General features: G+C 57.4%; 1 protein-coding gene across 1 annotated transcript in view; it reads left to right on the forward strand.

Annotated features, from left to right (window-relative positions):
- Positions 1–22,509, forward strand: part of PIK3R5 (phosphoinositide-3-kinase regulatory subunit 5) — an 80,196-nt gene that overhangs the window by 50,992 nt on the left and 6,695 nt on the right. The window contains exons 5-13 of the mRNA XM_054170608.1: positions 2,612–2,750; positions 8,292–8,361; positions 11,724–11,898; positions 12,343–12,496; positions 14,042–14,125; positions 16,325–17,072; positions 18,673–18,826; positions 19,939–20,064; positions 21,832–21,957. Coding sequence (XP_054026583.1) covers positions 2,612–2,750; positions 8,292–8,361; positions 11,724–11,898; positions 12,343–12,496; positions 14,042–14,125; positions 16,325–17,072; positions 18,673–18,826; positions 19,939–20,064; positions 21,832–21,957 — 1,776 coding nt within the window. The remainder of the gene's footprint in view (positions 1–2,611; positions 2,751–8,291; positions 8,362–11,723; positions 11,899–12,342; positions 12,497–14,041; positions 14,126–16,324; positions 17,073–18,672; positions 18,827–19,938; positions 20,065–21,831; positions 21,958–22,509) is intronic.

Below are 22,509 nucleotides of genomic sequence, written 5' to 3' on the forward strand. Positions count from 1 at the left end.
TTAAGACCACACTGCCCAAGCTGAGAGAGGAAAAGAAAGGATCCCAGGCTCACAGGATGTTAGGGGTTGGAAGGAACCTCCAGAGACCATTGAGGCCAACCCCCCCTGCCAGAGCAGGAGCATAGAATCCAGCACAGGTCACACAGGAACACATCCAGAGAGGGACTGAAACTCTCCAGAGAAGGAGACTCCACAACCTCTCTGGGCAGCCTGCTCCAGGGCTCTGGGACCCTCACAGGGAAGAAGTTCCTCCTCCTCTTGAGGTGGAGCCTCCTGTGCTGGAGTTTCCATCCATTGCCCCTTGGCCTATCCCAGGGTGCAGCTGAGCAGAGCCTGGCCCCTGCCTCCTGAGCCCCAGCCCTCAGCTATTGATAGACATTGATCAGATCCCTCTCAGCCTTCTCCTCTCCAGACTAAACAGCCCCAGGGCTCTCAGCCTCTCCTCCCCAGGCAGGGCTGCAGTCCCTTCAGCATCCTTGGAGCCCTGCCTTGGACTCTCTCCAGCAGATCCCTGTCCCTCCTGAACTGGGGAGCCCAATCACTGGTTGCAATATTGCAGGTGAGGTCTCAGCAGGGCAGAGGAGAGGGGGAGGAGACCCTCCCTGGATCTGCTGGCCACACTCTTAATGCCCCCCAGGATCGAGCTTCAGTGGGTTTAAGCTTTCTTCTTTCAAGGTGGGCTAATGAGCAAAGGAGATGGATGATGTCTGTGTGCAGAGAGGGCACTCTTTGGTCCTCTCCCTGTGCACAATAGGGAGGCAGCACTAATGCAGAGGAGCAGAGCCTTCACAGGAAATACTTTTTTTATTCCCATTATTCTCAGCACAATGCAGCATTATCCCCAGGAAATCATTGCTGCCAGCTCCTGCAAAGCACAGCCTGGGAGGCCTCTCAGCCCTGTGCATCTGGACTCGGGGAAAAGAAATTCATAGAGGGGCTCTGGCCTGTGAGGCACAGCCAGGAGCTGGGGAAGACAGACCTTTGTCAGAGCTGTGCCCAGTGGAGAATCACAGAATTGTTTGGGTTAGAATAGAATAGAATGGAATGGAATGGAATGGAATGGAATAGAATAAACCAGGTTGGAAGAGACCTTCAAGATCATCATGTCCAACCTATCATCCAACACCACCCAATCAACTAACCCATGGCACCAAGCATCCTGTCAAGCCTCGCCCTGAACACCCCCAGCGATGGCGACCCCACCACCTCCCCGGGCAGCCCATTCCAGTGGGCAATCACTCTCTCTGTGTAAAACTTCCTCCTAACCTCCAGCCTAAACCTCCCCTGGCACAGCCTGAGACTGTGTCCTCTTGTTCTGGTACTGATTGCCTGGGAGAAGAGACCAATCTCTGCCTCACTACAACCTCCCTTCAGGCAGTTGCAGAGAGCAATAAGGTCACCCCTGAGTCTCCTCCTCTCCAGGCTAAGCAACCCCAGCTCCCTCAGCCTCTCCTCATAGGGCTTGTGCTCCAAGCCCCTCACCAACCTTGTTGCCCTTCTCTGGACACCTTCCAGCAAGTCAACCTCCTTCCTAAACTGAGGGGCCCAGAACTGGACACAGGACTTGAGGTGTGGCCTAACCAGTGCAGTGTGCAGGGGCAGAATGACCTCCCTGCTCCTGCTGGCCACACTGTTCCTGATGCAGGCCAGGATGCCATTGGCCCTCCTGGCTGCCTGGGCACACTGCAGGCTCATGTTCAGCCTACCATCAACCAGCACCCCCAGGTCCCTTTCCACCTGACTGCTCTCAGCCACTCTGCCCCCAGCCTGTAGCACTGCCTGGGGTTGCTGTGGCCAATGTGCAGCACCTGGCACTTGGCTGTGTTCAGTCTCCTGCCCTTGGCCTCTGCCCATCTGCCCAGCCTGTCCAGGTCCCTCTGCAGAGCCTCTCTACCCTCCAGCAGGTCAACTCCTGCCCCCAGCTTGGTGTTGTCAGCAAATTTACTGCTGATGGACTCAATGCCCTCATCATCAGTAAATTTGCTGAAAAGGCCTCCAAGATCATCCAGTCCAACCAGCAACCCAATACCACCATGGCCACTAAACCATGGCACTTGGGGCCACAGCATTCTGGAACCCCTCCAGGGCTGGGGACTCCACCACCTCCCTGGGCAGCCTCTGCCAATCCCTGACCACTCCTGCAGCAAAGACATTTGTCCTCCTCTCCAACCTCAGCCTCCCCTGGCACAATTCCAGGCCAGTTCCTCTCCTTCTATCACCTGAGACTAGAGAGGAGCCCAGCCCCCACCTCACTCCAACCTCCTCTCAGGGAGCTGCAGAGAGCAATGAGGTCTCCCCTCAGCCTCCTCTTCTCCACACTGAACACAGCTGCCTCAGCTGCTCCTCCCCAGCCTTGTTCTCCAGACCCTTCCCCAGCTTCATTGCCCTTCTCTGGACATGCTCCAGCCCCTCAATGTCCTTCTTGGAGTGAGGGGCCCAAGTGAGGGATCCCTTGACCCTTCCTTGTGAGAGGATGAGCTGCCATGGGGTGACCCTCTGCTCCAATCCGCTTGTCCTCCTCCCACTCCCAACCTAGACCCTCAGATATTCCATGGCACTTAGGGCCTGTGTCCTTGCTCCCTTTCTAACCATGTCTGCCCCTCTCACACAGGCTCCACACTTCCCACCAGACTCTGACCTGCTCCTGAAAGCTGCCAGTGTCTACCACAGCTTCCTGACCTGGCCTGTGCCCTACTGCGACGTCTTCCGTGAGCTGCTCACCCTCATCAGCAACGAGCTGAGGGCCCCTGGTAAGTGCCCCTGCCCTGCCCTGCCCTGCCCTGGGCTCCCCTTGTGCACCCCCCAAACCCACCTGCTGCTCCCAAGACTTTCCTGTGCCAATCCCTGACCACTCTTGCAGCAAAGACATTGTTCCTCCTCTCCAGCCTAACCCTCCCCTGGCACAATTTCAGGCCAGTTCCTCTCCTTCTATCCCCTGAGACTAGGGAGAGGAAACCAACCCCCAGGGAGCTGTAGAGAGCAAGGAGGTTTCCCCTCAGCCACTCCCCCAAACCCACCTGCTGCTCCCAAGACTTCCCTGGTGTTGCTGCCTCATGCTCCATTCCATGGATCCCTCGAGCAGGGTGTCCACATTTACCTTGGGCATCCCAAGAGTGGATGTCAGGAAGAAATTCTTCACAGAGAGAGGGATTGCCCATTGGGATGTGCTGCCCAGGGAGGTGGTGGAGTCACCATCCCTGGAGGTGTTCAGGAGGAGACTGGATGGGGTGCTTGGTGCCATGGGTTAGCTGATTAGATGGTGCTGGGTGATAGGTTGGACTTGATCTTGAAGGTCTCTTCCAACCTGGTTTATTCTATTCCATTCCATTCCATTCCATTCCATTCCATTCCATTCCATTCCATTCCATTCCATTCCATTCCATTCCATCCTATCCTATCCTATCCTATCCTATCCTATCCTATCCTATCCTATCCTAAACCTCAGCTTTTCCAGGAGGTGAGGACCTCTTAGCTGCAAGAGTTGGGGCTGGAGAATAGAAGGCTCCAAGGAGACCTTAGAGCAGCTTTCCAGTACCTGAAGGGAGCTGCAGGAGAGCTGGGGAGGGACTTTGGACAAGGGCTGGGAGTGACAGGATGAGGGACAATGGCTTTGAGCTGGGAGAGGAGAGATTGAGACTGGAGATGAGGAAGAAATGCTTTCCAGTGAGGATGGGGAGACACTGGCACAGGTTGCCCAGGGAGGTTGTGGCTGCTTCCTCCCTGGAGGTGTTCAAGGCCAGGCTGGATGAGACCTTGAGCAAGCTGTGCTGGTGGGAGGTGTCCCTGCCTGTGGCAGGGGGCTGGATGAGCTTTAAAGTCCCTTCCAAACCATTCCATGATTCTATGACCTCTGCCCTCCCTCCTCTGAATGCTTTTCCTTGGTGGTCCAAGGTAGGGTGAGACCAAATCCCCCCTGAGGAGCAGGGCTGCACTTGTGGTGGCTGCCTGGGGTGGAGGGTGGTGGGAGCATCCCAGGGGCCTTCCAGCTCTGCACCAGGGTGAATGAACAGAATGTGTAGCTACTCCCTGGCTGCCTTCCAGTCTGGTGCAGTCTTTTCCCTGGCAGAGCACGTGCTGGCTGCTCCTGGCCAGCCCTGGCCTTTGTGTGAGGTGCTGAGTGTGAGCTGCTCAGTGGTGTATCTGGGGGGGGTCACAGTGGCTCCATTCATCAGCATCCAGGTGGCTGGAGCCGCCGAGCGTGGAGGCTTCCCCAGGGCTCAGGGACTCCCTGGCTCTTTCTTTACAGCCCAGCCACACTACCTTGTGACATGGCTTTGGGCACACCCAGCAGGAGCAGCAGTGCTCCTCTTAATTAAGGACTCTTCCTAGATGTCCTGTTGTTCCCACTGGAGCAGCTCTTCCAATTATTTCTGGTAGACTCTTGTTTGCTAACCTCCACATCCCCCGGTGGCCTGCGCAGAGCTGGGAGCACACAGAGCACATCTCAGCCCTTGCTTGATCCTCTGCAGGGCCATGGCAGCAGGACTGGCTCTGAGAGGCCTTGCATGGGTATGTAGGCTGGAGCTGAAGCTGGAGGTGCTTCCACACATCCTCAGGCCAGGCAACTGCTTTGGAGAGCCCCCAGGGGGGGGTGTGAAACGCAGTCTGCATCACGGCAGCAGTGCCCTGCTGAGAGCATAGAAGCATAGAAAGGGTTGGGTTGGAAGGGACCTTAAAGTTCCAACCCCCCCTGCCATGGGCAGGGACACTTCCCACCAGCCCAGGTGACTCAAGGCCTCATCCAACCTGGCCTTTACACTCCCAAGGAGAGGGCAGCCACAGCTTCCCTGGGCAACCTGTTGCAGTGTCTCCCCACCCTGGAAGAAGCAGAGACATCCCTGACTAGATCAGCAGAGCTGAACCTCTCTTTCTGATGGGAGGTTGTAGATGCAGGTGGAATGAAAGAGGCTGCCAAAGGAAGAAAGAAAGTATTAAGCTCCCCCAAACCCTCTGCACTTTTGGCACTGGACTTGCTGCTTTACCCTCAGCTCAAGTGGCCATTCATGGCCACCAGGCAAGGCCTGGCTGGGCTGCAGCCAGCCTCCAGCTCAGATCTGCAGGGCCAGCATGGACATGGAGGTGCTCATCACAGAATCACAGAACACTAGAGGCTGGAAGGGACCTCCAGAGCCCATCCAGTCCAGGCCCCTGCCAGGGCAGCATCACCCAGGGCAGGCTGCACAGGAAGGCATCCAGGTGGGGTTGGAAAGGCTCCAGAGAAGGAGACTCCACAACCCCCCTGGGCAGCCTGCTCCAGGGCTCTGCCACCCTCACTGTAAGGAAGTTTCTCCCCATGCTGAGCTGAAACCTTCCCTGTTCAAGTTTGTATCCATTGTTCCTTGGCTTGTTCCTGTGCACCACCCAAAGGAGCTTGGCCCCCTCCCCTTGACCCCCAGCCCTCAAATATTGATAGACATTGATCAGATCCCTCTCAGCCTTCTCTTCTCCAGACTAAACAGCCCCAGGGCTCTCAGTCTCTCTTCACAGGGGAGATGCTCAAGTCCCCTACTCATCCTCCTGGCTCTCTGTTGGACTCTCTCCAGCAGGTCTCTGTCTGTATTGAACTGGGGAGCCCCAACCTGGGCACAGGATTGCAGCTGTGGTCTCAGCAGGGCAGAGCAGAGGGGGAGCAGAACCTCCCCAGCCCTGCTGGCCACACTTTGCTTGCTGCACCCCAGGATCCCTTTGGCTGTCTTGGCCACAAGGGCACATTGCTGTCCCATGGAGACCTTGCTGCCCACCAGCACTCCAAGGTCTTTCTCCATGGAGCTGCTTTCCAGCAGGGCAGTCCCTATCCTGTACTGGGTCCTGATTAACCTGATCTAACTGGTGTCCCTGCTTACTGCATGGGCTCTCAGTCTCCCTTCACAGGGGAGATGCTCAAGTCCCCTAATCACCCTCCTGCCTCTCTGGTGGACTCTGTGCCTCTTGATCTGGGGAGCCCAAAACTGGACATCCCTCACTGCTGCAGCCAGGGACTTCCCCAGCTCCTTCCTGGTCCTTTATTGCTCTGATACCAATCAGGGCTGTGCTTCACAGACTGCTGGGAAAGCCCCAGTGCTGGGGGGGGTGTGTGTGTGCTGCTCCATCCTGCTCTTGTGCCATTACCACCATCACTGTGCTGCTGAGGATCATGGCTTACTGGTACTGGCTCAGCAGTGGTGGTGAGATTATGAGCTCTAGGTGAGTGGTTGGACTTGGTGATCCCAAAGGTCTCTTCCAACCTCGACAGCTCCATGATTCTATGTTCAGCAGTGTCCAAAAGCTTGTGCAGATGAGATCCCCCCACCCCTGGCAGGAGATGCTGTGTGGGAGCTGTTGGCTTGCTGGGGGCTGGAGAGCTCGGGGCTGCTCCTCACTGTGGCCTCTCCCCACAGCTGGAGCCCAGAGCAGTGAGAGCAGCTCCCAAGCTGGTCAGCTGGCCAGGACCTTGCACAGCCTCTGTGACCTGCCACGAGGCTGGAGCCAAAGCTTTTTATGGGCATGAGGGTAAAGATTAACTGAGAGCAAGCTGCTGTCAGCAGCTGCCAGGAAGGGGACAGCTTTGATCTGCAGACTGGGGCTGGGGCCTCTGCAGGAGGGGGCAAGGCTGCTGCAGTCAGGAGAGGTCAACAGGAGCTGCAGGTGGCTGCTGGAGCCTCACCACCAGTGCTGCTCCTGGGCTGCAGGGAGCCAGCTGGGCTGGCATGTGGCAGCTGGAGCCTCACCACCAGTGCTGCTCCTGGGCTGCTGGGAGCCAGCTGGGCTGGCATGTGGCAGCTGGAGCCTCACCACCAGTGCTGCTCCTGGGCTGCTGGGAGCCAGCTGGGCTGGCATGTGGCAGCTGGAGCCTCACCACCAGTGCTGCTCCTGGGCTGCTGGGAGCCAGCTGGGCTGGCATGTGGCAGCTGGAGCCTCACCACCAGTGCTGCTCCTGGGCTGCTGGGAGCCAGCTGGGCTGGCATGTGGCAGCTGGAGCCTCACCACCAGTGCTGCTCCTGGGCTGCTGGGAGCCAGCTGGGCTGGCATGTGGCAGCTGCAGGTATCACAGAATCATAGAATCACAATCACAGAATGATAGAATGGAATGGAATGGAATGGAATGGAATGGAATGGAATGGAATGGAATGGAATGGAATGGAATGGAATGGAATGGAATGGAATGGAATAGAATTAGAATAAGAATAGAATAGAATGGAGTAGAATGGAATGGAATAGAATAGAATAGAACAGAAATTAACCAGGTTGGAAAAGACCTCAGAGATCATCAAGTCCAACCTATTCCCTTACACCCAGCACCTCCTGACAACTCAACCATGGCTCCAAGTGCCACATCCAAGCCTTTTCTGAACACCTCCAGGGATGGGGACTCCACCACCTCCCTGGGCAGCACATCCCAAGGACCAATCTCTCTGTCCGGGAAGAATTTCTTCCTCACCTCCAGCCTAAACCTCCCCTGGCACAGCTTGAGACTGTGTCCTCTTGTTCTGGTGCTGGGTGCCTGGCAGAAGAGACCAACCCCCACCTGGCTGCAGCCTCCCTTCAGGCACTTGCAGGGAGCATACAATCACAGAATCATAGAATCATAGGCCAGGCCAGAAGGGACCTGCAAAGGTCATCCAGCCCAACCCCCTCTGCAGTCAGCAGGGAGATCCCCAGCTAGAGCAGGCTGCCCAGGGCCTCCTCAAGCCTCACCTTGAATGTCTCCAGGAATAAGGGTGCTGGATGTGACTGATGCCACAAGGTCTTTCCCAGGATGTACCCCAGCTGTGCTGGCTGGGGGTGCCACGGGCTCTGCTGTTGCCACCCAGGCCAAGTCCATCTGAGGCTGCCCAGTTGGAGATCATGATGGCACCCTGGGTGGAGTCCCAGAGAGACATGAAGGGATGTGGGCTGCCTGCTCCAGCCTCAGTTCTGCTGGGGCCAGTCTGGGCTCAAGCTCTGCAGGAGGGAAGGTGGCAGTGACCTGCTGTCACTAAGGGAGAGCCAGCAGGAGTCTAAAGCAAGTGGCAGAAGCTGCTGAATATCATCCCCAGCATTCCCATCCCACACCAGCAGAGGGGCAGGAGGAACTGGGGATGGAGCAGCTCTCCCATTCCCTTCACTCCCTGCTTTTATCCTCTGTTGCTCCTGGGCTGGTCCCTGCAGGCAGTGGCTGTGCCTTGTCCCCACAAGGAGTTTTGGTGCTGCCATGCCAGCTCTGGGCATGACCTGGCTGAGATCAGCACCACCAGGAGACAAAGGCGACATGCTCCTGGGGCAGAGCAGTCTGTGGTGGTTCCATGTCTCATGTCCTCTTCTCTCTTTCCCAGGAATCTCTTTCCAGAGGCTGGTGAGGACTGAGCAGGGCCTTCCTGTGAAGAACTACCAGAGCTCCACCGTGTAAGTGTGGCCATGGGTGCTGCTGGTGCCACAGGCTGCCCAGGGAGGTGGTGGAGTCACTGTCCCTGGAGGTGTTCAAGATATGTGTGGCCATGGCACTTGGGGACTTGATTTAGAGGCCATGGTGGTGTTGGGCTGGATGATCTTAAAGCTCTTCTCCAACCTGAACCATTCTGTGATCCCCATGATCTCACATTGCTTCAGCAGCAGAGGGGCCTGGGTGAGCAGCATCTCCAAGTGAGTGCTGGGGAGAAGAGCTGGAGAGCAAGGCTGAGCTGTGGGAAAGGAGTGGAATTTGCTCAGCTGTGGGTCAGGATCTGGGGGTTCCCCATGCTGGTTATCCCAAAGCCCTGCTTAGTGCAGGGCTGCAGATCTGGGTGAAAAGAAGCAAGGGAGACAAAGTCTGCTGCAGAGGGAGCTGCTGATCTCTCCACAGCCAGGGGACACTTTGGTCTGCAGCCTTCCAGTACCTGAAGGGGGCCTAGCTGGGAAGGGATTTGTCATAAGGGCTTGTAAGGCACTACAGGATGAGAGGGAGTGGACTGGAGCTGGAAGAGGGGAGACTGAGACTGGAGATTAGGCAGAAATGCTTTCCAGTGAGGATGATGAGGACACCAGAACAGGCTGCCCAGGGAGGCTGTGCATATCCTGGGCTGGAGGTGTTCAAGGCCAGGCTGGATGAGGCCTTGAGCACCCTGGGCTGGTGGGAGGTGTCCCTGCCCATGGCAGGGGGCTGGAACTGGGTGATCTTTAAGATCCCTTCCAACTCAAACCATTCTGTGAACCTATGTTTGGGAGTGCCCCCCACCAGAAGAGGGTCAGAAGTGACTCCATCCCAGTGCAAGAGTTAATGAAAGCCTTGCAGCCCTGGCTGCAGCCACACCTTGCAACTTCTTCAAGGGTTGAACCTTTCCCCCTGCCAGGGCACCTGATTTGTGAGTAGGAAAGTGAGCCTGGGCACTGTGTGCCCCTCCTGGCTGCAGTGCCAGCCCCAGGGCCACTCCTTTGTGCAGAGCCATCTCCTCTTACTGCAGGAGGGGTGTGCTGGTCCTGTGGCTGGTCCACTCATGCCATGCAGCTCTGGATCTGCACCTGCCTCCCCCCCAGCTGCTCTGCTGCTGCTGTGATGCTTTCCCAGTGAAGCTCTGTTGCTCTGCATGCTTCTACTGGTGCAACAGGCACTTGGACTCGCTGATCTTCGAGTCTTTTCCAGCCTAAACGACCCTAACTGCAGCCAGGGGTGACTCACAGCGGGGTGGCTCTATTTGCATACCAAAGCCCTGAGAACCTGGCTCAAAGCTCTACACAAGCTGAACTTTGGGCTTGCTGAAGGCTTGTGTCCATTGCCTGAGCTTTCCAGGACCAAGCTCACCAGGGCCCATCCTTAATTCAGAGCCATTCTTGCTCAGTGAGCTGGACAAGTTGCCCAATGATGTGGTTGAGGCCCCATCCCTGGAGCCAGTCAAGGTCAGTGGCCATTCATGGCCACCAGGTAAGGTCTGGCTGGGCTGCATCCAGCCTCCAGCTCAGATCTGCATGGACATGGAGGTGCTCATCACAGTATCACAGTTCATTAGAGGTTGGAAGAGACCTCCAGAGCTCATCCAGTCCAACCCCCTGCCAGAGCAGCATCACCCAGGGCAGGCTGCACAGGAAGGCATCCAGGTGGGGTTGGAAAGGCTCCAGAGAAGGAGACTCCACAACCCCCCTGGGCAGCCTGCTCCAGGGCTCTGCCACCCTCACTGTAAGGAAGTTTCTCTTCATGTTGAACTGAAACCTTCTCAGTTCCAGTTTTTATCCATTGGTCCTTGGCTTATTGCTGTGCTGAAAAGAGTCTGGCCCCCTCCCCTTGACCCCCAGCCCTCAGCTATTGATAGCCATTGATCAGATCCCTCTCAGCCTTCTCTTCTCCAGACTAAACAGCCCCAGGGCTCTCAGCCTCTCTTCACAGGGGAGATGCTCAAGTCCCCTACTCATCCTCCTGGCTCTCTGTTGGACTGTCTCCAGCAAGTCTCTGTCTGTATTGAACTGGGGAGCCCCAACCTGGGCACAGGATTGCAGCTGTGGTCTCAGCAGGGCAGAGCAGAGGGGGAGCAGAACCTCCCCAGCCCTGCTGGCCACACTTTGCTTGCTGCACCCCAAGACACCATTGGCTCTCTTGGCCACAAGGGCACATTGCTGTCCCATGGAGACCTTGCTGCCCACCAGCACTCCAAGGTCTTTCTCCATGGAGCTGCTTTCCAGCAGGGCAGTCCCTATCCTGTACTGGGTCCTGAGTAACCTGATCTAATTGGTGTCCCTGCTTACTGCATGGGGGGGTTGGACAAGATGACCTTCAAGGCCCCTTCCAGCCTGATGCATTCTATGATTCTGTGTGCCTGCTCTCCTCCCTGCTCTCTGGGCTGCGGGTTTGGGATGTCAAAGCCTGTGGAGATATCCAGGTTGTGGTCCAGAGCAAAAGTGCAGCTGAAGGAGATGGCTCTTCTCCTGAAAGCCCAGCTGTGATGCTCTGACCTGCATCTTGCAGGGGGAAGGCATTCTGGGGGTCACTCCTTTTTTACTCACCACTTCACTGCATGTCCTGGATGTCCAGTAGGGATCTTATTAGTGCTTGTAAACATCTGAAGGGTCTGTGGGGGGGCAAGAAGAAGGGGCCAGGCTCTTGTCAGTGGTGCCCAGGGACAGGACAAGGGCAGTGGGCACAAAGTGGAACCCAGGAGTTTCCATCTGAGCAGGAGGAGAAAGTTCTTTGCTGTGAGGGTGCTGGAGGCCTGGAGCAGGCTGCCCAGAGAGGTTGTGGAGTCTCCTGGTGTGGAGAGCTTCCAACCCCCTCTGGGCACTGTGCTCCTGGGCAAGCTGCTGGGGGTGCCCTGCTGGAGCAGGGTGGGGGTGGACTGGCTGAGCTCCAGAGCTCCCTTCCAACCCCTACCATTCTGTGACTGGGCCAGAGCCCTGGCCTGGTGATATTGCAGAGGTGCCAAGGGCGGTGCTGAGGAGCAGGATGCTCATCCGTAACCCGCTCCCTGCCCGCGGCTGGCACTGCAGCGAGGGGCTGGCACTGCAGCGAGGGGCTGGCACTGCCGGATGCCCCCCAGCCCCTGCGGCTGTGACCAGCATGAGAGCACACTGCCATCTAGTGAGGACTAGTCCTATTTCCCATCCCTCCAACCATGCAAAGCCCGCTCGGACCAGGCTCTGAGCACCCCGCTCCAGCCGCAGACGGCCCTGCTGGCTGCAGGGGGTTTGCACTTGGACTGGACGAGCTTTCCGACCCAAAGCAGTCTGTAGCTCTGTAGTTCCGTGTGCCACCAGTGGCCAATGCTGGCTGCACGGCCTGCCCACTGTGCTGTCCTTGTCCCCAGGACTGTGCTGCTGCTGAACCGCTCCGAGGTGCAGAGCGAGTTCCTCTCCATCGCCGAGAAGCTGAGCTCCAGCGAGCAGCCCCAGCACACCACGCTGGTCATGCTCCTGGAGCACCTCTACCAGGCCAACTTTGGCACCCACTGTGACCTGGACAGCCTGCACCACCTCCTGAAGGTAAGCTCAGAGAGGTTCAGCATTGAGGAGCTAGTCAGGGATGTCCCTGCTTCCTCCAGAGGAGGAGGCTCCAGGGAGACCTTAGAGCAGCCTCCCAGTACCTGAAGGGAGCTGCAGGAGAGCTGGGGAGGGACTTGTGACAAGGGCTGGGAGTGACAGGATGAGAGGGAATGGACTGAAACTTGGAAGAGGGGAGGCTGAGACTGGAGATGAGGAAGAAATTCTTTCCAGTGAGGGTGGTGAGGCACTGGCACAGGCTGCCCAGGGTGCTCCCTCCCTGGAGGTGTTCAAGGCCAGGCTGGATGAGGCCTTGAGCAAGCTGGGCTGGTGGGAGGTGTCCCTGCCCGTGGCAGGGGGTTGGAACTGGATGGTCTGTAAGGTCCCTTCTAGCCTCAACCATTCTGTGAATCTGTGAATCCCTCTCCTTGGCTCTGCTCCCTGCAGTCCAAGACACTGGAGGAGCTCTCAGAGATCTATGCCAGCGCTGCTGATGCACAGGAGGTGGCAGCCAGCACCAGCGACCCCATCCTGGCCCGGCAGCAGCTGCAGTCCGTGCTGAGGGACGTCGCCAGCGCCGCCTCCCTTCCTGCCATCACAGGTGAGGCCACCCCTGCCCCCTGCTCCTCTTCCCTCTGCTGGCCCAGCCCCTGCCACGCTGATGGAATGCTCTGCACAGAGCTCCAGCCTCCCTGAAAAGTGCATTTGGGGTTTTTTTTCACAATGAGTCACCCACTGGAATCGTCTCCCCAGGGAAATGGGGGAGTCCCCAGCCTCAGAACCTTGGTAGAATCAGCTGGAGAGGGCCTGGCCTGGCTGACTGACAGAGAGTTTGGAAGGAAGGGTTGGGCTGGAGCACCTCCCCTCTGGGGACAGGCTGGGAGAGTTGGGACTGTTCAGCCTGGAGAAGAGAAGGCTCCAGGGAGACCTCAGAGCAGCCTTCCAGTACCTGAAGGGGGCTGCAGGAGAGCTGGGGAAGGGACTTGTGACAAGGGCTTGGAGCAACAGGACAAGGCACAATGGATGCAAACTAGAAGAGCTTAGAGTTAGATTGGACATCAGGAAGAAGTGGTGAGACACTGGAACATGTTGCCCAGAGAAGCTGTGGACACCTCCTCTCGGGAGCTGTTTAAGCCCAAGCTGGAGGAGGCTTTGCGTAGCCTGGGCTAGTGGGAGGAGTCCCTGCCCATGGCTTGGGGGTTGGAACCAGGTGAACTTTAAGGTCCCTTCCAACTCTAGCCAGTCTATGTGACCAGGTGATCCTTGAGGTCCCTGCCAACCTGGCATTCTGTCAACCTAACACAACAACTGCAACAAAACCCCCACCAACTCAGGCCCTATTTCACACCCCTGTGATGAGCCAGAAGGGGTTTGTCTTTCATCACAGCAGCACCAAGGGTAAAACTGCCCAGGCTCTGTGGGTGAGATGAAAACACTACCTCAAGAAAGAGATGAGGACAGGCTGAGAGAGTTGGGGTTGTGCAGGCTGGAGAAGAGAAGGCTCTGAGGAGACCTAATTGTGGCCTTCCAGGATCTGAAGGGGGCTCCAAGAAAGCTGGGGAGGGACTTTTGAGGGTGTCAGGGAGTGATAGGACTGGGGGGGATGGAGCAAAACTGGAAGTGGGTAGATTGAGATTGGATGTTAGGAAGAAGTTGTTGCCCATGAGGGAGGTGAGAGCCTGGCACAGGTTGCCCAGGGAGGTGGTGGCAGCCTCCTGCCTGGAGGTGTTTGCAGCCAGGCTGGAGGTGGCTGTGAGCAACCTGCTGCAGTGTGAGGTGGCCCTGCCCATGGCAGGGGGTTGGCACTGGCTGAGCCTCGAGGTCCCTTCCAACCCTGACAATTCTCTGATTCTATGATGTGGTGCTGAGGGCCATGGTTTAGTGGTGCCCTGGCAGTGCTGGGTTGATGGTTGGACTGGATGGTAGCAAAGGTCTTTTCCAACCCAATTTCCATCCCATGACATTTCCATCCTCTTGTTCCAATTGCATGAGACTTCATGGGGGTGATGGCAGCAGCACTGGTGCTCTGCATGATGCCCAAAGCTTGCTCATGGGGTGGGTCACATTTCCCACCAACCAGCAGAGCTGTCAGGAGAGGCACAGGGGTTCCCTGCAAGCTAAGCTCCTCTCCCTCCTCTCTTCCCAGGTGAGGCTCAGCCACGCAAGCTCCACACCATCCCCATCCCCACCGCCCGCTGCTACACTTACAGCTGGGATCAGGATAACTTTGGTAAGTGCAGGGGGAGGTCTCCCATCCTCCTGCTGAGACCACAACCCTTTGCTTCTCCTCAGAGGGGAGGCTGAGCAGTGTGTCATTCTGCCCTGTGCTCAGCACTGCTCAGGCCACACCTGGAGTCCTGTATCCAGTTCTGGGCCTCTCAGTTTAAGAAGGACATTGAAGGACACTTGAAGGTGTCCAGAGAAGGGCAATGAGGCTGGGGAGGGGTCTGGTCCCTGGGAGGAGAGGCTGAGGGAGCTGGGGTTGTTAGCCTGGAGAAGAGGAGGCTCAGGGCAGACCTTCTTGCTCTCTCCAACTCCCTGAAGGGAGGTTGTAGCCAGGAGGGGGGTGGTTTCTTCTCCCAGGCAGCCAGCACCAGAACAAGAGGACACAGTCTCAAGCTGTGCCAGGGGAGGTGCAGGCTGGAGGTGAGGAGAAAGTTCTTCCCAGCAAGAGTAATTGGCCCTTGGGATGTGCTGCCCAGGAAGGTGGTGGAGTCCCCATCCCTGGAGGTGTTCAAGAAAGGCTTGGATGTGGCACTTGGAGCCATGGTTTAGTTGTCAGGAGGTGTTAGGTATTAGGTAATAAGTCTGACTTAATGATCTCTGAGGTCTTTTCCCACCTGGTTGGTTCTATGTTTCTTGGCTGGGGCTGCCACATGCAGCTCAGTGTGACACCAGCTGTGGCTGGAGCCTGAAAGAGCTGATAACACATTTGTTGGTGTTGGAGGGAGAGGTAGGAGAGTGGATGGCAGTGTCCTCTGGGTGGGAGAGGATGTGGGTGTCAGCTTGGGTGTGATGTCTGCTGTGATCCCATGCAAAGCCCTCCTGTGAGTGGTGGGCACAAGACATTGGTGGCCTCAAAACCCATGTTGACAGAGACAAACCATGTAGGACTTAAGTCTTCTGGGCAAAGCTGTGCCTTGTGTTAAGCTGGAGGAGGTTTGTCCACGGAGATGTTGGTGGGCAGAGACTTTGCTTGGTAGGAAGCTCCTCTGCAGTGAGCAAGCCTTGCATGTGCTCTGGAAACAATGGTAGCAAGGAAAGCCTGACTAGACTGAAATGTTAGGACTTTGTGGGGTTGAGACCCCTTTGATGTCACTGCTCTGCCCACCCCCCCAGCAAGGATGGCCAAGGAGCAGGTGCCTTTGCTGTGCCCTCAGCCTGGCCACAGCAGTTCTGCAGGGGAAGCAGCAGCTTCCCATTCTGCTGAGCTGGTCTCCCCAGCTTCCCCATTCCTGGAAGACTGTTTCTGGTCCCATGAAAGTTGAGTGTTCATTGCAAGCCAGACCAGAGCTCTGCTTGGAGCTTTGCAGTGAGTCAGGCCTTGCCAGGAGGCCACCTGCAGTGGGGTGGTTTGGTATTTCATTAGCCAAAGCCCTTGCTTTGCTCCTGCCCTCCAGTTAAACCTTGTTTGGACACAAGGGTGTTGTGAAATCTGGGGGGGAAGGAAGCAAAAACCCCACAGGTGTTTGGTTTTGAGAAGCCAGACAGAATGTGACCTCAGGGAGAGAAACATGGTTTGGTTTGCCTTGCATCTGAGCACCTTATGGAAGTCTGAACATGTTCAGTAGAAGGTTTTCAGTTCCTTGTGTGAAACCATGCAGGGTCAAAGAGAGCATTGGCCATGCTCTAGAGGTGTAGCTGTCTGGGATCATCACACTGCCAGTGGTTGTGCCAGACAGGATCTCCCTCACCTGGAATATTGTATCCAGGTCTGGGCTCCCCAGTTCAGGAGGGACAGGGATCTGCTGGAGAGAGTCCAAGGGAGGCCTCCAAGGATGCTGAAGGGACTGCAGCACTGCCTGGGGAGGAGAGGCTGAGAGCCCTGGGGCTGCTTAGTCTGGAGAGGAGAAGGCTGAGAGGGATCTGATCAATGTCTATCAATAGCTGAGGGCTGGGGCTCAGGAGGCAGGGGCCAGGCTCTGCTCAGCTGCACCCTGGGATAGGCCAAGGGGCAATGGATGGAAACTCCAGCACAGGAGGTTCCACCTCAACGTGAGGAGGAACTTCTTCCCTGGGAAGGTCCTAGAGCACTGGAGCAGGCTGCCCACAGAGGTTGTGGAGTCTCCTCTGGAGCCTTTCCAGCCCTGTCTGGATGTGTTCCTGTGTGACCTGTGCTGGATTCTGTGGCCCTGCTCTGGCAGGGGGCTTTGACTCTGGAGGTCCCTTCCAACCCCTAACATCCTTTGATCCTGTGGTTTCCTTTCAGACATCCTCAATGATGTCCTCAGCAAAGAGTGCAGCGTTGTAGAGCCCATGGTCTCAGAGAACGAGGAGGAGGAGGAAGAGGAAGAAGTGGAGAGCAACGGCTGCTCTCCTGAGCGAGACTCGCTGCTTTCCCCCATCTCTGCCATCTCCAAAGACTCCGTGTACTCGGCGCTGTCGGAGGAGGGCTCTAAGCCCTCACGCGTGTCGCTCTTCACCGCCTCCAAGGACTCTCTCTCAGAGCTGACCGTGGCCTCCAGGAAGTCGCTGAAGTCGTTCGTCTCCAGCCTGAAGGACTGCATGGACAGCGGCTACGCCGAGGACAGCGACGAGAGCTCCTGGGACGGCTGGGGGCGGCCGGAGCTGAGGGTGGAGAAGGCCTCGCCGAGGCACAGGCAGAGGCTGACCACCAGGCTCTACAAGCTGCTGAAGGGCAAGAGCCAGCTGGTGCTGAGGCGGGAGCCGGGCGACCGCCCCGGCCCCGGCTCGCTGCCGCTGCGGCGCGCCGGCAGCCTCTGCGCGCCGCCGGCCAAGCCGCGCGTCCCGGCGCGCTCCCGCCGCGCGCACTCGCTGCCGCAGCACGCGCTGAGCCCGCGCCCGCCGGCCCCGGGGCTCGCCCCCCGCCGCCTCGGCCTGCCCCGCCGCCCCTTCCTCAGCTACGACGAGGACGCCAAGGTGGCCACCCTGCGCGTCGTGGTCTTCGGCTCCGACCGCATCTCGGGGAAGGTGGCCAGAGCCTACAGCGACCTGCGGTGAGCCGCCGGCGGGACCGCGCCGCGGGGCTGCCGCCGCATCGCAGGACCGTGCAGTCCATAGGGTGGTGGAAGGGACCTCGAGGATCAGCCAGCTCCAACCCCCCTGCCATGGGCAGGGGCACCACACAACCTTAGGGGTTGGAAGGGACCTCAAGGATCAGCCAGTTCCAACCCCCCTGCCATGGGCAGGGGCACCACAGAACCTTAGGGGTTGGAAGGGACCTCAAGGATCAGCCATTTCCAACCCCTCTGCCATGGGCAGGGGCACCACAGAACCTTAGGGGTTGGAAGGGACCTTGAGGATCAGCCAGTTCCAACCCCCTGCCATGGGCAGGGACACCACAGAACCTTAGGGGTTGGAAGGGACCTCAAGGATCAGCCAGTTCCAACCCCCCTGCCATGGGCAGGGGCACCACAGAACCTTAGAGGTTGGAAGGGACCTCAAGGATCAGCCAGTTCCAACCCCCCTGCCACGGGCAGGGACTCCACAGAACCTTAGAGGTTGGAAGGGACCTCAAGGATCAGCCAGTTCCAACCCCCCTGCCATGGGCAAGGACAACACAGAACCTTAGAGGTTGGAGGGGACCTCAAGGATCAGCCAGTTCCAACCCCCCTGCCATGGGCAGGGACACCACAGAACCTTAGAGGTTGGAAGGGACCTCAAGGATCAGCCAGTTCCAACCCCCCTGCCACGGGCAGGGACACCACAGAACCTTAGAGGTTGGAGGGGACCTAAAGCTCATCCAGTCCACCCCCCCCTGCCATGGGCAGGGACACCTAGGGCAGGTCACACAGGAACACATCCAGGTGGGGTTTGAACGTCTGCAGACCTTATTGCTGTCTACAGCTACCTGAGTTGTAGGCACTGAGTCCTCTGCCCTGCACAAGTACCTGCAGCATTCAAAGGGTGCTTAAGGGAGAAGCAATTTTTTTCTTTTCCCTTCCTGGTCAAATCCAATTTCTCTGGGTTGCTTTGGCAGTCACTGTGGGGTTGGGTAAGGAGTTCAGAGGGTGACATGCAGCAGTGGTAGGAGCTGCTGGGGTCTGGAACACAAGACCTATGAGGAGAGGCTGAGGGAGCTGGGGTTGCTTAGCCTGCAGAAGAGGAGGCTCAGGGGAGACCTTCTTACTGTCTACAACTCCCTGAAGGGAGGTTGTAGCCAGGTGGGGGTTGGTCTCTTCTCCCAGGCAGCCAGCACCAGAACAAGAGGACACAGTCTCAAGCTGTGCCAGGGGAGCTTCAAGCTGGATGTTAGGAAGAAGTTCTCCCCAGCCAGAGAGATTGCCCGTTGGGATGTGCTGCCCAGGGAGGTGGTGGGGCTGGCATCCCTCGAGGTGCTTAAGAAAAGCCTGAATGAGGCTCTTAGTGCCATGGCCTGGTTGATTGGATAGGGTTGGGTGGTAGGTTGGACTTGATGATGTTGGAGGTCCCTTCCAACCTGGGTGATTCTGTGATTCAGAGAAGGAGACTCCACAACCTCTCTGGGCAGCCTGCTCCAGGGCTCTGTCAGCCTCACAGTGGAAAAGTTTTTGCTTATGTTCACATGGAACCTCCTCTGCTCCAGCTTTGCTCACCCAGCCCTCTCCCCACTTCTAGGCTCAAGGAGAGTGCCTGCCCCTTGCTGACAAGGTACTTCAAGCTGCAGTTTTACTATGTGCCTGTGAAGAGGAGCTGCTTGGCTCCCCCAGCCCCGCTGCCACACTCCTCCCCAGCCCTGGGGGACCCACAGCTCCGGGCCTCAGCGCCGCTGGTAAGTGTCCTGCTCTCCAGGGGGCTTCTCGTGGTGCCACCAGTGCTCTGCTTGGCCCCAGGAGCCAGGAGGTGCAGGCTGAGGAGGGATGGGGTGGGGTTGCTCACAGCCACCTCCAGCCTGGCTGCAAACACCTCCAGGCAGGAGGCTTCCACCACCTCTCTGGGCAACCTGTGCCAGGCTCTCACCATCCTCAAGGGGAAAAACTTCTTCCCAACATCCAATCTGAATCTCCCCATTTCTAGTTTTGCTTCATCCTCCCCAGTCCTATCCCTCCCTGACACTCTCAAAAGTCCCTCCCCAGCTTTCTTGGAGCCCTCTTCAGACACTGGAAGGCCACAATTAGGTCTCCCTGGAGCCTTCTCCTCTCCAGCCTGCACAACCCCAACTCCCTCAGTCTGTCTCCATAGCAGAGCAGCTCCAGCCCTCTGCTCCTCCTCGTGGCCCTTCTCTGGACACCTTCCAGCCCCTCCAGCCCCTTCCTGGCACAGAGGCCCCAGAGCTGGCCCCAGAGCTCCAGCTGTGGTCTCAGCAGAGTGGAGCAGAGGGGCAGAATCCCCTCCCTGGCCCTGCTGGCCACACTTCTCCTGCTGCAGCCCAGGCTCTGCTTGGCTCTCTGGGCTGCAAGTGCTCCCTGCTGGCTCCTGTGGAGCTTCTCCTCCCCCAGCACCCCCAAGGCCTTTTCTTCTGGGCTGCTCTCAAGCCAGTCCCTGCCCAGCCTATATCCAGCTTGGGATTGCCCTGCCCCAGCTGCAGGACCTTGCCCTTGGTCTTGTTGAACCTTCTGAGGTTGTCATGGGCCCCAGCTCTGCAGGCTGTGCAGGTCCCTCTGGATGGATCCCTTCCCTCCAGCCTGTCTGCTGCACCTCACAGCTTGGTGTCTTCACAATCTGCCAGCTCTCTGCAGTGGGACAGTTTGGCATGGGCTCTGTTGTCCTTTTCACCCCCAGCAGGCATTTATTGACCTTTTACTCGTTCTGCTCAAGGTCTGTGATCAATTTGAAAGGCTTAGCCTAAAACTCCCACAGTGATGTCTGTTCCATCAAGCCTGAGGGTGGGTTGAGCAGCCTCAGCAGGGGCCCCTGCAGTGACCCCAGTGTGTCTGGTTTCAGGATGGCAGCTTGGCTGGGCTGGAGAGCAGCACCAATGACATCTCCCACTACATCGGCATGCTGGACCCCTGGTACGAGCGCAACGTCCTGGGGCTGATGAAGCTGCCCATGGATGTCCTGTGTCAGGTATGAGAGTGGTGCTGGGGCTTGCTGTCCTCCTTCCATGAGGTACAGGGGAGCTGAGAAGGAAGCTTCTGGGCCACCATGATCCTCAGAATAATCATAGAATCAGTAAGGTTGGAAAAGACCTCAGAGATCATTGAGTCCAACCTGTCACCCAACACCTCCTGACTACTAAACCATGGCTCCAAGTGCCACAGCCAAGCCCCTCTTGAACAGCTCCAGGGATGGGGACTCCACCACCTCCCTGGGCAGCACGCCCCAAGGGCCAATCTCTCTTGCTGGGAAGAACTTCTTCCTAACACCCAGCATAAACCTCCCCTGGCACAACTTGAGACTGTGTCCTCTTGTTCTGGTGCTGGCTGCCTGGGAGAAGAGACCAACCCCCACCTGGCTACAACCTCCCTTCAGGGAGCTGGAGAGAGCAAGAAGGTCTCCCCTGAGCCTCCTCTTCTCCAGGCTAAGCAACCCCAGCTCCCTCAGCCTCTCCTCACAGGGCTGTGCTCCAGACCCCTCCCCAGCTTTGTTGCCCTTCTCTGGACACCTTCCAGCACCTCAACATCTTTCCTAACCTGAGTGGCCCAGAATGATAGAGCTTCTCTTATCCCAGACCTTCACCTAATGAATTTGTTTGGAGCAATCTTTTGTTTTCCTTTTCACACCCAACAGTTTTGATTTATTTCCCTACATCTCTGCTCAAAATCTGCAGCTCAATTCCAAAGGCATAGCCTAAAACTACCACACAGGGTCAAGCAGAAGCAGATCAGTCTGCCTTCAGAGCATGAAGAGCTCAGAAGAAGGGGGAAGGTTGTTTTGGGACAGAGATTTCTGCAGCTGTTCAGAATGGTCTTTGGTTTTCCTTTGCAGGCCCTGTAGTGATTTGTTTGTGTTCTTCTACCTGTCTGTAACACAATTTCCAAGGCATGGCCTGCGCCTGCCACACTTGCTGTCTCACATCCAAGTGCCAGGTGCTGCACACTGGCCACAGCAACCCCAGGCAGTGCTACAGGCTGGGGGCAGAGTGGCTGAGAGCAGCCAGGCAGAGAGGGACCTGGGGGTACTGGTTGAACATGAGCCAGCAGTGTGCCCAGGGGGCCAAGAAGGCCAATGGCATCCTGGCCTGCAGCAGGAACAGTGTGGCCAGCAGGAGCAGGGAGGTCATTGTGCCCTGTGCTCAGCACTGGTTAGGCCACACCTTGAGTCCTGTGTCCAGTTCTGGGCTCCTCAGTTTAAGAAGGACATTGAGAGACTTGAAGGTGTCCAGAGAAGGGCAACAAAGCTGGGGAGGGGTCTGGAGCACAGCCCTGTGAGGAGAGGCTGAGGGAGCTGGGGTTGCTTAGCCTGGAGAGGGGGAGGCTCAGGGGAGACCTTCTTGCTCTCTGCAACTACCTGAAGGGAGGTTGTAGCCAGGTGGGGGTTGGTCTCTTCTCCCAGGCAGCCAGCAGCAGAACAAGAGGACACAGTCTCAAGCTGCACCAGGAGAGGTTTAGGCTGGATGTCAGGAAGAAGTTCTACACAGAGAGAGTGATTAGCCATGGGAATGTGCTGCCCAGGGAGGTGGTGGAGTCACCATCACTGGAGGTGTTCAGGAGGAGACTTGTTGGGGTGCTTGGTGCCAGGGGTTAGTTGTTTAGGTGGTGTTGGATTGGTTGATGGGTTGGACACGATGATCTTGAAGGTCTCTTCCAACCTGGTCCATTCTATTCTATTCTATTCTATTCTATTCTATTCTATTCTATTCTATTCTATTCTACTCTCTTCTCTTCCCCACAGTCAGCCAAGCCCGAGGCTGAGCCCCAGGAGGCCTGCCAGGAGCAGCTGCCCATCCTGGCAGACATGATCCTCTACTACTGCCGCTTCGCCATGCGCCCAGTCCTGCTCCAGCTCTACCAGGCAGAGGTAGGCAAAGGGGGGCTCAGCCTTTGCTTGGTAGAGGTGAAACTGGGGGGGCTTCTGCCTGTGCCACCAACTCTGGACCTGCCTGTGAAGCCAGCATGAGCTGGTGAGGCAGTGCTTGGTCTCCTCCTCTTCCCTGGGTGCTCAGAGACTGAGCGCAGGCAGGTCCTGCCCAGACCATCCTTCAGTCACAGCAGCAGTTTTCCACCCAAATCCCTGCCTCTGTCACACAAAGTGGCTCCTGGCAGTGCTGGCAGGTTGCTCACATCACTGGAAGTCCCTCCAGTGCCTTGCTCTACAAACCAAGCCCCTCCAGGAAGCCTTTTTAATACCCCTAGCTGTATGCAGGAGGCAGAGGGGGTGGGAAGGTTGCATACGGGGCTGCTGTGGCTGCTTCCATGCTGAGAGGTGGGACTGGCTCTAGTGGGGTTGTGGAGAGCAGAATTGCTGCTGTCTGTTAGAGGGTAGGAGGGCTCTCTGCAGAGGGACCTTACCAGGCTGGACAGATGGGCAGAGGCCAACAAGATGGCATTCAACAAGTCCAAGTGCCAGGTG

The sequence above is a fragment of the Dryobates pubescens genome, chromosome 20 (assembly GCF_014839835.1).
Source record: "Dryobates pubescens isolate bDryPub1 chromosome 20, bDryPub1.pri, whole genome shotgun sequence".
Classification (NCBI taxonomy): domain Eukaryota; kingdom Metazoa; phylum Chordata; class Aves; order Piciformes; family Picidae; genus Dryobates; species Dryobates pubescens.